We start from the raw sequence: 13,437 nt of genomic DNA, 5'->3' as shown, positions 1-13,437 counted from the left end.
GATCTCCCAAATCTACCTTATTTGCTGCATTTGTAGATTTTAAAACAGCATTCGATTCAATTTCTAGAGTACTTCTATGGTGCAGGCACCATAGCACTTCGATTGATAAGAGGCTCTTGCTGCTGCTGATCAAATTGTATGACAATACAAGCCTTAGAGTGAGATGCAACTGGCAGGGCCAGTTATCTTGGGACATCCAGTGGGGTCAAGCAGGGTTGCATTCTGGCCCCTTCGTTGTTCAATATCTATGTAAACTCTTCAATCAAGTGCCTACAGAGCTTAGGACTCAAAGTTGGCAGATAGACGGCTTCCTGTACTTTTATATGCAGATGACGCGGTCATTTTGTCCCACTCACAAGTGGGGATGAGAAGAGCTCTTAAGGCCATAGCCCTCTATTGCAAGGAAGAGCAACTGGATATTAATTATCAGAAAACTAAAATCTTGACCTTTTCCAATAGGAGGAAAAAATACAAATGGAGGATTGACAATCACGATACAGAGCAGGTTAAACGTTTTAAGTATTTCGGGGTCATATTTCAAGAATCTGGGACGAAGACTGCCCAGATCAGTTATGCTGCTGCTCAGGCACCGAGACGTGCATCAGCAACTCTCCGCTTCCACAGGTGGTAAGGAGGGATGTTCATGCCGGCTGCCATCAACTTATTCAAGGCAAAGTCGATGGCTCAAACATTATATGGGGCACAGCTGGGACCCTATGCTAAGTATTCCCTCCTGGAGTGGGTCCAAGCCAGGTTCTTAGGTACATTATTTCTGACCCCCAAAAGTATTTCTAATGCCACTCTGAGATTGGAATCGGGGGTTATCTCGATAGAAGCCAGAGCTTGGTATCTAATACTAATAAACTGGGCAACAATCAACTTACTGGTACTGCCCTCTGGTCTCCTTCCCTTGTTATTATTGGATAGGTACTACTTGAGCTGGCGGGAGAACTGTGTCAGGAAATTCTGTACCTATGGTCTTTCACCTGAGGCAATCCTCTCTGTGGGTTTGGTTAGGGCCAAATAACTTCTTAAACGAAGGATCTGGGATATTGAGTTTCAGAAAGACCTGACGAGGACATCTAAGTCATTCTACTTGCTCGGTGGTGAGATGAGAACTCGCCCAACAGATTATCTATTCCTCCTTACTTTCCCTAAAGATAGATGGGTCTTCTCAAGGGCCAGTATGAATGCCCTCCCTTCGGAACCTTTGGCTGGTAGATATAGTCGAATTCCAACTGAGCAGAGATATTGCCCCTGTAACTCCGATGAGATTGGGTCAGTTGCACATGTGCTTCTGAAGTGTGTCTTTTATATAGATCTTAGGCGAAGATTAATTGACCCACTTTTACATAATCTGCCAGGTTGAGTGGACAAATTCTACATCAAATATTTGCTAACAGATGTGAATTCGTCTATTACACACAGTGGCAAAATTCTGTTCTTCTGCAATACGAGTTTGTTGCACTCTGCTCACTAATGGTTAGATCCGATGTACGGTTATGTTATTAATATAGCTATGTTTAAAATTTTATATTGTTTTAGATGTTGTGATATTGGTCAAAGACCATAATAAAGACTGCCATGGCTATTTATTTATTTGTTTATTGATATCATTTTTATCCTGCCTTAAGGACAGACTTTTAAGAAATGCTGTGGGGAAGGAGAGGCGGGACTCGTACATCTGTTCCTTAATTGTAAGGTAATATCCTTCTCCGTTGCAACCCCTGACTTTGGAATGCACTCCCTGTTGAAATAAGAGCTTCCACATCTCTGGCAACTTTTAAAGAGGCACTGAAGACACATTTATTTACCCAGGCTTTTAATTAGATCTATAATTTTTAATAATTTTAATACTGGATTTAAAATGTTTTTAATCTTTTAAATGTTTTTAATTGTAAACCGCCCAGAGAAGAAGGTTTTAGACAGTATAGAAATATTTTAAACAAACAAACAAATATTTCCATTCTGGGGGGAAATAAGTGACTATGTTAAATTAGTTATAGCAAGGGAATATTCTCTAGATCCTATTTCAGTTTTGTTGAGATTGCCTTCTAATGTAGAAGGAATATCCCTTAATCAATGAAAAGGGCTTACTAGGGCCTTTCTGGGTAAAACGTATTATTCTACAAAATGCAAATGCTCCAAAAAAACTCCCCAAACTGGGTGAGTGGGAGACAAAATGGCAAATGCGGTTCAGTGCTGGCAAGTGTGAAGTGATGCATACTGGGGCAAAAAAACCCAAATTCAGGTATACGCTGATGGGATCTGAGCTGTCGATGACTGACCAGGAGAGGTTCTTGGGTCGTGGTGGACAGCTTGTTGAAAGTCTCGACTCAATGTGTGGCAGCTGTAGAAAAGGCCAATTCCATGCTAGGGATCATTAGGAAGGGGACTGAAAATAAAATGGCTAATATTATCATGCCCTTATACAAATCTATGATTCAGCCACAACTGGAGTACTGCGTACAATTCTGGTCACTACATCTAAAGAAAGACATTATAGAACCAGAAAAGATGCAGAGGATGGCAACCAAGATGATCAGGGGCCTAGGGCACCTTCCTTATGAGGCAAGACTACAACACCTTGGTCTTTTTACTTTAGAAAAAAGATGACTGTGGGGAGACATGACAGAGGTCTATAAAAACATGCATGGTGTGGAGAAAGTGGATAGAGAGAAATTTTCCTCTCTCACACATAACACTAAAACCAGGGGTCATCCCATGAAATTGATTGTCTCAAAATTTAGGACCATCAAACGGAAGTACTTTTTCACATGACACATAATCAACTTGTGGAATTCCCTGCCACAAGATGTGGCAACAGCCAGCAACCTGGATGGCTTTAGGAGGGGCTTGGATAACTTCATGGAAGACAGGTCTATCAATGGCTACTAGTCGGAGGACTATAGGCCACGTCCAGCCTCAGAGGCAGGATTCCTCTGACTACCAGTTGCAGGGGAGTAACAGCAAGAGAGAGGGCATGCCCTCAACCTCTTTCTATAGGCTTCCAGTGGCATCTGGTGAGCCACTGTGGGAAGCAGGATGCTGGACTAGATGGGCCTTGGGCCTGATCCAGCAGGGCTGTTCTTATGTTCAAATACTCTCCAGAAATTGAAAAATTGCTCCTTGATTTTCTTACTCTTAGAGCCAGCGTGGCATAGTGGTTAAAGTGCTGGACTAGGACCGGGGAGACCCAGTTCAAATCCCCATTCAGCCATGAGACTTGCTGGGTGACTCTGGGCCAGTCACTTCTCTCTAAGACTAACCTACTTCACAGGGTTGTTGTGAAAGAGAAACTCAAGTACGTAGTACACCACTCTGGGCTCCTTGGAGGGAGAGCAGGATATAAATGTAATAATAATAATAATAATAATAATAATAATAATAATAATAATAATGTGTAAACAAGAAGAAATAATAATAATAATACTCTAGCAGCCCACAAATGTTCTTTTTTCAATACCAGATCTTGGTTTTTCTAAGTATGAGGGGATTTGGTCTGAGTTTTTTGAATTATTTGCATTGTAAGTGTATTGTTTGTATGCAAAATAGAATCAAAATTAAAAAAGAAATGCCTTAAAAGGCTCTCAAGGCAACTAATGATAAAACAGTATAAAATGCAACAGACCACTGAAAAGAGAAATGCCTAAAGCAGAAGACAGCTCCATGGGCAGTAGCAAATCAGTTATCCAGTGATTTCCTCAAAGACCCTCCTGAATAACCAAGTTTTCATTGCCTTCATGCACTCATCATCACTAAAGGTGAAAAGCTCTGTAACCTCATTTCACAGCACCACATTTCACAGTACAGCTCTTAGGAAGCCAAGGACCTTGGATTTGCCACTTGTAATTACGGAATACTTATTGCTCCACCTGGGAATTCTAAGTGTTCCGCAGGAACTGAATGGACAGTGCCACACAGTGGCAGTTTAGGGAATTTTAACCACAGGAGAGTGAGTGTGTATGTGTGTACACACATGTATGTACACACACACACACACACACACACACACACACACACACACACTTCAATCCCTTCTTCCTTAAATGAGTTCAAGTCTTCAGGTCAGATGAATTGCACCCCAAAGTACTAAACAAGTTTGCTGAAGTACTTTCAGAACTTCTGTCTATCACCAAGAAATTCTGGGGAACGTGTAAGGGGCCACAAGACTGGAGATGGGCAAGTGTTGTTGTAGCTGTCAAAGAAGATAAAAAGAAGGATCCAGAAAAATGCAGACTGGTCAGTGATTTCAATAGCAGGGAAGATACTAGAACAGATTATAAAGCAGTTCGTCTATAAGCATCTTGATAATAGTAGCCAGAATGGATTTGACAAGAATAAATTCTGTTAGACAAAACTTGTTTCCTTTTAAAAATTGGGTTATTAACTTAGTGGATTTGGGGGATGCTGTGGCTGTAATTTACCTTGATTTTAGCTAAGTGTTTGACAAAGTTTGTCATAATATTTTGGTTAGCAAACTGGTCAAATGTGAGCAAATTTATAATACCATCAGGTGGATTCACAACTGGTTGGGAAATCATACTCAAACAATATGTCCATCACTGCTTATTCATCAAACTGTAATCTTCAACATTTTTATCACACACTTTGTTGAAGGGATGCATGGAATCCTAATCAGATCTGCAGATGACACAAAACTGGGAGAGATAGCTAGGACCTTAGGAGTAAAATTCACAGTGACCTTGACAGAATGGAAAACTGGACTGAAACTAACAAAATGAAATTTAGCAGAGAAAAATGCAAAGTTGTGCATATAGGCAAAAATATTTTTTAAAAACCAAATGCACAGATTGGGACATTTGGCTTTGCAGTAGCAAATGTGGAAAGGATCTCGGGATGGCACTGGATCATAAACTGAGCATGTAAAGTAAAGTGTGCTGTCAAGTCGGCGTCAACTTTGGGCGACCACAGAGCCGTGTGGTTGTCTTTGGTAGAATACAGGTGGGGTTTACCATTGCCATCTCCTGCACAGTATGAGATGATGCCTTTGAGCATCTTCCTATATCGCTGCTGCCCAATATAGGTGTTTCTCATAGTCTGGGAAACATACCAGTGGGGAAACATACCTGCAACCTCCTGCTTGCTAATGAAGTCATTTCCCCACTGCGCAGTTGCAAAAATGTCAAATTAACAGAACCATCATTTCCAAATTATGGCAAGGAATAGTCAGACCTAATCTGGAGTACTGTGCCCAGTTCTGGATATTGGACTTGGGAAGCATGTAGAGAAACTGGAATGGGTTCAGAGGAGGGCTACAAAGAGAGTCAGGAGTCTGGAAAACAAAGCTTATGAGGAAAGATGAGAGGAACTGGGTGTGTTTAACCTGGAAAAGAGAAGACTGAGGGAGTTGACAGCACCCACCAAAGACCTGCAGGGCCGTCACACGCAGAAGAAGTCAAGGACTGGTTTCTGCTGCCTGACCCAGAAGCAGGACTAGATCGGATGGACTTCAGTTGCAGAAGGTTGCATTTTTGCTGAACAGTAGGAGAAACTTCTGAATGGTAAGAGCAGTTCAGCAGTGGAAATAATTCCTGAGGAGGGCAGTGGACTATCTCTCGCTGGAGGTCTTCGAGCAGAGGCGGGGTAACCATCTGCTGGGGATGCCTAGAATTCTGTTATTCAAAGGCAGTTCTTTTGGAATGCATGCTTAGGGGCGAGTCGTGATCATAAGCACAAATGCAGGACAAGAAGCAAGCATCTCCCCAGAAACATGAACGTGAAATATCAAGCCATGATTTAATCTCCCCAACACCACCAAGTCACTAGTCATTTGATTAGCCAGGCCTGGGAAATGTTGAAGGAAGTCAGTCGAGGAGTATTTAACCCCTGCTGCACTGCCTGGGCAAAGAGGCACCTTTCAAAGTGGTGATTCTCTTTATATTTAGCAGTGGGGGAGCAACTGGCCCTATCCAACTCCAGCACAGCATCCCTTCAGCAGCTGTTGCTGGTGGGTGCCTTATGTTTCTTTGTAGACTGTGAGCTCTTTTGGGACAGGGGACCATCTTTTTAAATTTTATTTATTTATTTAATTAATTATTTATTAAATCTATACCCTGCCCAAACTTATGTCTCTGGGCAGCTAACAACAATTAAAACACATATAAAAGTTAAAACAGTTAAACATATAACACATATAAAAGTTAAAACAATACAATAATTTAGAAACCATAAAATTAACAGTATTTTCAAATTAAAAACCTGAGAAGACTTCGGTTAAAAAAAAAAGGTTTTCAAATGTTTTTTTAAAATAGCCAGAGATGGAGAGGATCGTATCTCAGCAGGGAGCGCATTCCACAATCTCGGGGCAGTGACCGAGAAGGCCCGTCTCTGTGTAGCCACCAAACGAGTTGGCGGTAGCTGGAGACGGACCTCCTTAGATGACCTCAATAGGCAGTGGGGCTCATAGCGAAGAAGACGCTCTCTTAAATACCCAGGACCCAAGCCGTTTAGGGCTTTATAACTAGCACTTTGTATTTTGCCCGGAAACCTATCGGCAGCCAGTGTAACTCCATCAGCAAAGGAGTTACTACTCTCTATGTAAACCACTTAGAAAACCTTTGTTGGGAAGTGGTATATAAATATTCACAACAACAAAATCAACAATAATCTTTTTTTTTTTTTAACAGACACCCAACTCACATTGTTGCTGGCACCTTCTCTGATGAACCTGTAAGTTGCAGGGTCTCTGCTGAGGTGGAGGGAGTCCAGTGAAGCGTTGGAGGCCCCTAGGAGCAACTGCAAGGAAGACGAATGTCTTGTCACAGGCCATGTAGCAAGTCTCAGTGGTGGAGCTCCAAGAGGGGTGTCTTTGGAAGGGGACCTGATGTGAGAGGCAAGGGCAGGGAGGCAAACTAGGGGGCCACAAGCACACGGTGACTCCAGAAATATGTCCTATCATGCTAAACCAGAGAGCATCCCAGAAACCCAGCATTTGATTTTTAAAATCAAACAAATTTTGTACACCACTTAGAGATGTACATATCAGGCGGTGTAAAAATACGATAAATAAATAAATACTAGCAAGTTTCTAGACCTCATGATGCCTGATAATATGAGGGCTGTGTTCATAGCAGAGACCTTGTTTTCCCTGAGCTGGTAAACCTCACTCTGCCATTTCAGACTGCAGCTAGGGCTCACATGATGGGAGTGGGGGAGTCAGCAACTCATGGAGGAGGCAGAGCTAGAAGTTTGGCATGCTAGTTTTCTATGTGCAGCGACTTTTTTCCAAACGGAAGAGCATTCAATCATGTGAGCAATGGCAGACCTGCAGTTTGGAGTGGAGAAGCCCAGACACAAGTTTGCAACCTCAGTGCAAGCTAGACAGCAAGCAGGCACTCAAGCCCCTGGTTAGGCACTGTGGCCTTCAACTGAATTCTACAGAAAGCACCACAGGAAAGACAGTGCTGTTGGGCGCCGCCATCTTAGGTTGCGCCACCCACAGTGATGTGTCAGGAATGGGGAGGCTCTGCTAGGGCCACAGGCTGTATGCACAGCTGCTGGCAAAAGTCCAGCTGACAGAGCAGAAAGCCTGGGAGGTGGCGGCGAAGAGGGCAACTTTGTCAGGACCAGACCAGAGAATTGGAGCCTGAAGCTGGGACTGGGAGAGCCCAGCAGAAGGTCGGGAGCAAGAGAGCTGAGCTGACCAGAAAGGGGAGTCAGGAAGCAAGCGGGAGTCAACCTCTGAGCAGACAACAGGATCCAGCAGTGGAGATCAACCAGAAGGCAGAGCTGGAGTCAGAGGCCAAGGAGAGCAGGCAAAGAGGCCAAGCCAAACAGGGCCCAGGCAGCAAGGCATATAGAGTGGCCACCCCCTCCGAAATTCCAGGTTTCACCCGGATTTTAAGCATCCCATACATCTTGCTTAGCCCACCCAGATTTCCCCAGATTTCATTAAAAAAGAAAAAGCGAAAAGCTAAGCTCTAGCCCTTGTAGAAGTGGAGTTATGGAGCAAAAGGTGCAGTCACGAACCTGCTCAGAAATTATTTTCCAAGCCAATGTGTGCAAATTAGGCACCCGGATTTGGAAAGCCCAAACATGGCGACCCTAAATGCATACGGCACCAGAGCCAAGGGGAGGAGCTGGAAAGGGGGGCAAAGCCTCAGCACAGAGAGGAAGCCTGGATATCCTTCCAGATGGATCCCGGTGGAGTCAGGCCAGGGCCTCAGGCCTCTGTATCAGGGGTCTGCCACCCCTGGGTCAGGCGAGGATGAGGATGGTGATGGGCTCGCCCTACCTGACTGGGTGTCACTGCCTCTCCTTGGCCCGACACGGAGCACAGCCTCCTCGCCTGCTCCTGCAGGCAAATGGCACCAGCCCTATAGCTGCAGGCGGGGAGGCCACGCTCCACGTCAGGCCCAGGAGAGGCAGTGACGCCCAGTCAGGTAGGGCGAGCCCATCACCGTCCTCATCCTCGCCCGACCCCGGGGGGCAGCGGACCCCTGACACTCTGTGCCTGGCAAGGCTGGTGCAGCTGAGCTTGGGGCCGCACAGGGCAGCAGGATGCAGCCTCTCAGCTCTTCAGCTAACTCCCGATAGCATTTGAGTGAATATGGAGGAGAAGAGGCAGACCAGCTCTCCTTGGTCCCCTAGTCCTGCTAGAGTCCATGCACGTTGGGTTGAGACAAATCAGAGCCGAGAACGGCACAAAAGGCGAGGAAGGAGCCCTCCAAAAGTGACAGCGCTGGGTCTCCTTCCGGAAATCTGCTCACCTGAAAGAAAGCATGGAAGTTCCTTTCTCCTGGCTGCTGTTGGAGGATCCGAGACTGTCAGGGAATAAGACAGAGTGAGTCTAGTGATTATTTTTTTAAATGCAGCCATTACTCCCAGGGCAGAGTGTGCAGGCTTGTGAGTTAGGGCTGGGCAGCTCCACAGACCCCAGGGCTAGGCCAGGCCTCACTGCTTGCTCTGCAACATGATCCCTGGCCCTCTCTTGGCCCGTCATTTGCCTCGGACCCCGCTGGGCCCCAATATCTGCAGACATACACCCCCCTACCTTCTCCAGGAGGTAGTTGTTGATGTGGCCCCCGGTGGGGTCCCCCTTGAAGTCAAAGTTGATGTCCATGTACTTGCCAAAGCGGCTGGAGTTGTCGTTGCGGTTGGTCTTGGCGTTGCCGAAGGCCTCCAGGACACAGTTGGACTTGAGCAAAACGTTCTTCACCCTGAAGGAAAGCGGAGGAGTGACAAACGTGACTGCCAAGGACATGGTCGTGGAGAGGATAGGGCAGGGCGTCTCAACCAGGAATCTCCAGATGTTGTTGGACTACAACTCTGATCATCTCCAACCACAATGGCCTTCGATCCAAGAACATCTGGAGAAAACCCAAGATTGGGAACCCCTAATAATGGCGCAGCAGGAAAATGACTTGACTAGCAAGCCAGAGGTTGCCGGTTCGAATCCATGCTGGTATGTTTCCCAGACTATGGGAAACACCTATATCAGGCAGCAGCGATATAAGGAGATGCTGAAAGATATGCGCAGAAGATGGCAATGGTTAACCCCTCCTGTATTCTACCAAAGACAACCACAGGGCTCTGTGGTTGCCAGAAGTCAACATTGACTTGACGGCACACTTTACTTACTTTAAGCAATCAAGGATATGCCAGTAATGGAGAATAAAACTAAGTGTCCTTGCCTTGGAAGCCCTACAAACCACCATAAAGAGAGGCTGGGTTATAAGTATCCAAGAAGAACCCTGCAGGATTGGACCAAAGGTCCAGCTGGACCAGTACCCTATCTCAGTAGTGGCTGGTCAGGTGCCTCTAGGAAGCTTACAAGCCGGCAATAGGTACCCAAAGGCAATAGCTACCTACAATCAGGTACTCTTTTGATAAACAGTTTCTGGGTATGGAGGCTCCATACTTAGTTGTTGCAATGATAAAAACTGTCTTAGCCCTCCAAAAATGTGTCTCTTTGGAAAGGTCCTCTCTCAACCTCTGCTAACTGAGCAGAGGGGCACCTTTTATAGTGGTGACTCTCTTATATTCAACAGGTGAAGAGTAAGTAAAGTAAAGTGTGCCGTCAAGTCAATTTCAACTCCTGGCACCCACAGATCCCTGTGGTTTTCTTTGGTAGAATACAGGAGGGGTTGACCATTGCCTCCTCCCGCGCAGTGTGAGATGATGCCTTTCAGCATCTTCCTATATCGCTGCTGCCTGATATAGGTGTTTCCCATAGTCAGTAGGGGGAGGGGGGCGGGATTCGAGCCAGCAACCTTCTGCATTTCCCCGTTGTGCCACTTAAGGTGACAGGTGGAGAGTAACTGTCCCTACTTAGCCCCAGTACAGCATACCTCAAGTGGTTGTTGCTGGGGTATACTGTGTGTGTGTGTGTGTGTGTGTGGTTGCTGTTGTTGTTGTAAACCGCTTTGTGGATGTTTGTTGAAAAGCATCATATAAATATTCATAATAAATAATAATCCAAGCCACTGACCTTTCCACCTCTGCCCTTTGCGTGGGGTTTGTGATGGCAGCAATATACTGCATGATGTACTTGCTGGCTTCGGTCTTTCCAGCTCCGCTTTCCCCTGAAAAGAAGGTGAGTGCATTGAGAGAGGGAATGCAGAGGCGGAGGGGACGGGCGGGTGGGGAGGTCCTTTCCAGCAGTGGAGAGGCTGGGGCCTGTTCTAGACCTGGAGCAGCATGAGGTGCCAAGATCCTGAAGAGAAAGTGAGGACTATACCACTTCAGACTGCAGAGGTGTCTGTCACATCTTGGGATGCTCTCCAACATTTTTTAAAAACACCTCTTTGTAACAGGGGTTGATGGGAGTTGTAGTCCAAACTTGGGCCCATCTGGGGGCCCAGGTTTGAGGAACCTCCCCCACCTCCTTGCAAGTAAAACACGATAATGTCACGGTTCTGGTCTGATAATGTCAAGGTTCTGGTCCAGCCTACACCTTATTGTGGTAGTTTCTACTTGCAGGTAGAATATTCAAAAATATAGCCTTTCCCGCTGCAATCTGCCATGTTACAGTCCATCCTGCCTCCCAACTCCACCACATCCATGCACCAGTGTGCCAGCAGTATGGCTTAACTAGGTTCCTTAGAACTATCTGGCAAATCCTGGTGGCCGTACGCGAAGAGAGTACGGTGACGTGGCCAAACCTGCAAGCCCTGTCCTCTAAGGCCAGGTCTGTGGAGGCTGCCAGTGGCTATTCAGAAGTGGCACACCCTCCACGGACATCTGGATTACTGCTTCACCTTTTCATGGTCTGAGCCCTCTTAAGGCAATTCACACGACCATCAGCTGGGTAGGACAAGTGTCCTAAGACGCTCTGGGAGCTGTGTGGATGGGTGTATGAGCTAAAACCTAGGTAGGAGGTGGGGGAAGTGATTGAGTGGCTCCGATGGAGTTTCCTCCACCCTCAGTAATTTGCTGGGTAAGACGATGCCGTCATGTTGGAGCCTGTGCCTGCCTCTCACAGGATCATGTCCCCCTCCTCCTACCTAGGTTTGGCTCACACACAATCAGCAATCAGGAGCATGCGCAGCTCCTGAAGCTGAGTAGGATGCTTGTCCCAACCAGTTTATGGTTATGTCAACTGCTGCCTCTATGTTGTACATGCATACAGGTGTATGCACACCCATGGACATGTATGTGCAGCCCTATTCACACGTTATGTTCAACACAAGTACAATCTGTGTACCAATATGTGTACAGTTACCCACATGTGACCACACGTACATTTCCTAATTGCAACATGCATTTGAAGGACCTGTACTCGGTTCACTCTGAAAATGAATGCATAGGGACATAGGAAACTGCCTTCTACTGAGTCAGACCCTTGGTCCATCTTGCTCAGTATTTTCTACACAGGCTGGCAGCGGCTTCTCCAAGGTTGCAGGCAGGAGTCTCTCTCAGCCCTCTCTTGGAGATGCTGCCAGGCAGGGAACTTGGAACCCTCTGCATGCAAGCATGCAGGTGCTCTTCCCAGAGCGGCCACATCCCCTAAGGGGAATATCCCACAGTGCTCACACGTGTAGTCTGCCTTGCAAATGCAAACCAGGGTGGACCCAGCTTAGCAAAGGGGACAATTCATGCTTGCTCCCACAAGACCAGCTCTCCTTCATGTATATAGTCTTTCACACAAAAACCTGTACATGTGCAGAGACACCTGAATGCATGTATGGCGTGATGTCTGAATAGAGTTTATGTTAACAATATTACAGACGTTCACTTTAAAAGTGAACCTGGGTACAGGTCATCTGAACTTCAGGGTACAGATGGAAAGATTACTACTGGATATGCATTGAACATAATGTGCGAGTAATTGTACATGTATACACTGTACACAGACTGCATGTGCACAGAACATAATATGTGAATGGGGCTTAAGTGGACTTGTAATTGAAAACAGGTTCTTGGGATGAGCCTTGTGATTTGGGGCGTAAATTAAGCCCTGATAGGACCTGGGACCAAAGCAAGAGAAATAACGTAATGCTGAACTCATCAAAGAGAGAGTCAATTGGCGTACCCATGACAACATGCTGGGGAGAGGGGGAGAGGGGGAGGGAGGGAGAGAGAGAAGGCCATGACTGTCCCATACCTACCAGAGATAACAATGCAGGTGTCTTTGGCCCGGCGTTTCATGGCCTTGTAGGCTGCATCAGCCACGGCATACAGATGAGGTGGCCTCTCATACAGCTCTCGGCCCCGATACTGTTCAATCATTTCCTTTCCGTAGAGCTCCATCTGCCTGTAGGGGTTCATGGAGACCACCACCTCCCCTATGTAGGTGTAGATACGCCCTTTCTCGAACCTTGAGGAAACCAAGGAAGCCACCATTAGGATGTGCAAGTCTAGGGTAGTGATGGCCACCTGCTGCCATATTTGTGGAGGCTACTCTCTTCTGTAGAGAGTCTTATTCTGAGGCTTAAGACAGAATAATGACTAATAATACTAATAACAATAATTATTAATAATATTAAATGAATAAGACAAATAAACTAATGACAACGGGCACAGCAACCAGCCTCAGAATTGATAAGGAAGACGTTGAAGTGGTTGATAGCTTCTGCCTTTTAGGATCAACCATCAACAGTAAAGGATCCAGCAGTCAAGAAATACGCCGCAGACTAGCACTTGGTAGGGTTGCAGTGAAGGCCTTGGAAAGGATATTTAGATGCAGTGACGGGTCTATCCCTACAATTATTAGGATAGTTTGGACCATGGTTTTTCCTATGACACTCTATGGATGTGAAAGCTGGACTTTGAAGAAGCAAGATAGAAAAAGCATTGATGCCTTTGAACTTTGGTGCTGGAAAAGACTTTTGAGGATGCCATGGACAGCCAGGAAAACTAACAAATGGATCATAGAATAAATCAATCCAGAATTTTCACTCGAGGCACAAATGACCAGGCTCAAACTATCCTACTTCGGACACATTCTGCGAAGACCCAGCTCCCTTGAGAAGT

At 45.9% G+C, this 13,437-nt stretch overlaps 1 protein-coding gene across 5 annotated transcripts in view; it reads right to left on the bottom strand.

Annotated features, from left to right (window-relative positions):
- Window positions 1-13,437, bottom strand: part of MYO1G (myosin IG) — a 78,965-nt gene that overhangs the window by 55,039 nt on the left and 10,489 nt on the right. For all 5 annotated transcript variants that reach the window (XM_053265749.1, XM_053265750.1, XM_053265754.1 and 2 more), the window contains exons 2-6: window positions 12,573-12,781; window positions 10,454-10,547; window positions 9,017-9,182; window positions 8,733-8,786; window positions 6,664-6,759 (exon numbers count right to left, since the gene is read on the bottom strand). In XM_053265749.1, the coding sequence (XP_053121724.1) occupies window positions 6,664-6,759; window positions 8,733-8,786; window positions 9,017-9,182; window positions 10,454-10,547; window positions 12,573-12,781 (619 nt within the window). The remainder of the gene's footprint in view (window positions 1-6,663; window positions 6,760-8,732; window positions 8,787-9,016; window positions 9,183-10,453; window positions 10,548-12,572; window positions 12,782-13,437) is intronic.

This window comes from Hemicordylus capensis, chromosome 6 (genome assembly GCF_027244095.1).
Source record: "Hemicordylus capensis ecotype Gifberg chromosome 6, rHemCap1.1.pri, whole genome shotgun sequence".
Taxonomy (NCBI): Eukaryota; Metazoa; Chordata; class Lepidosauria; order Squamata; family Cordylidae; genus Hemicordylus; species Hemicordylus capensis.
This window is presented reverse-complemented; position numbering and strand designations above follow the sequence as displayed.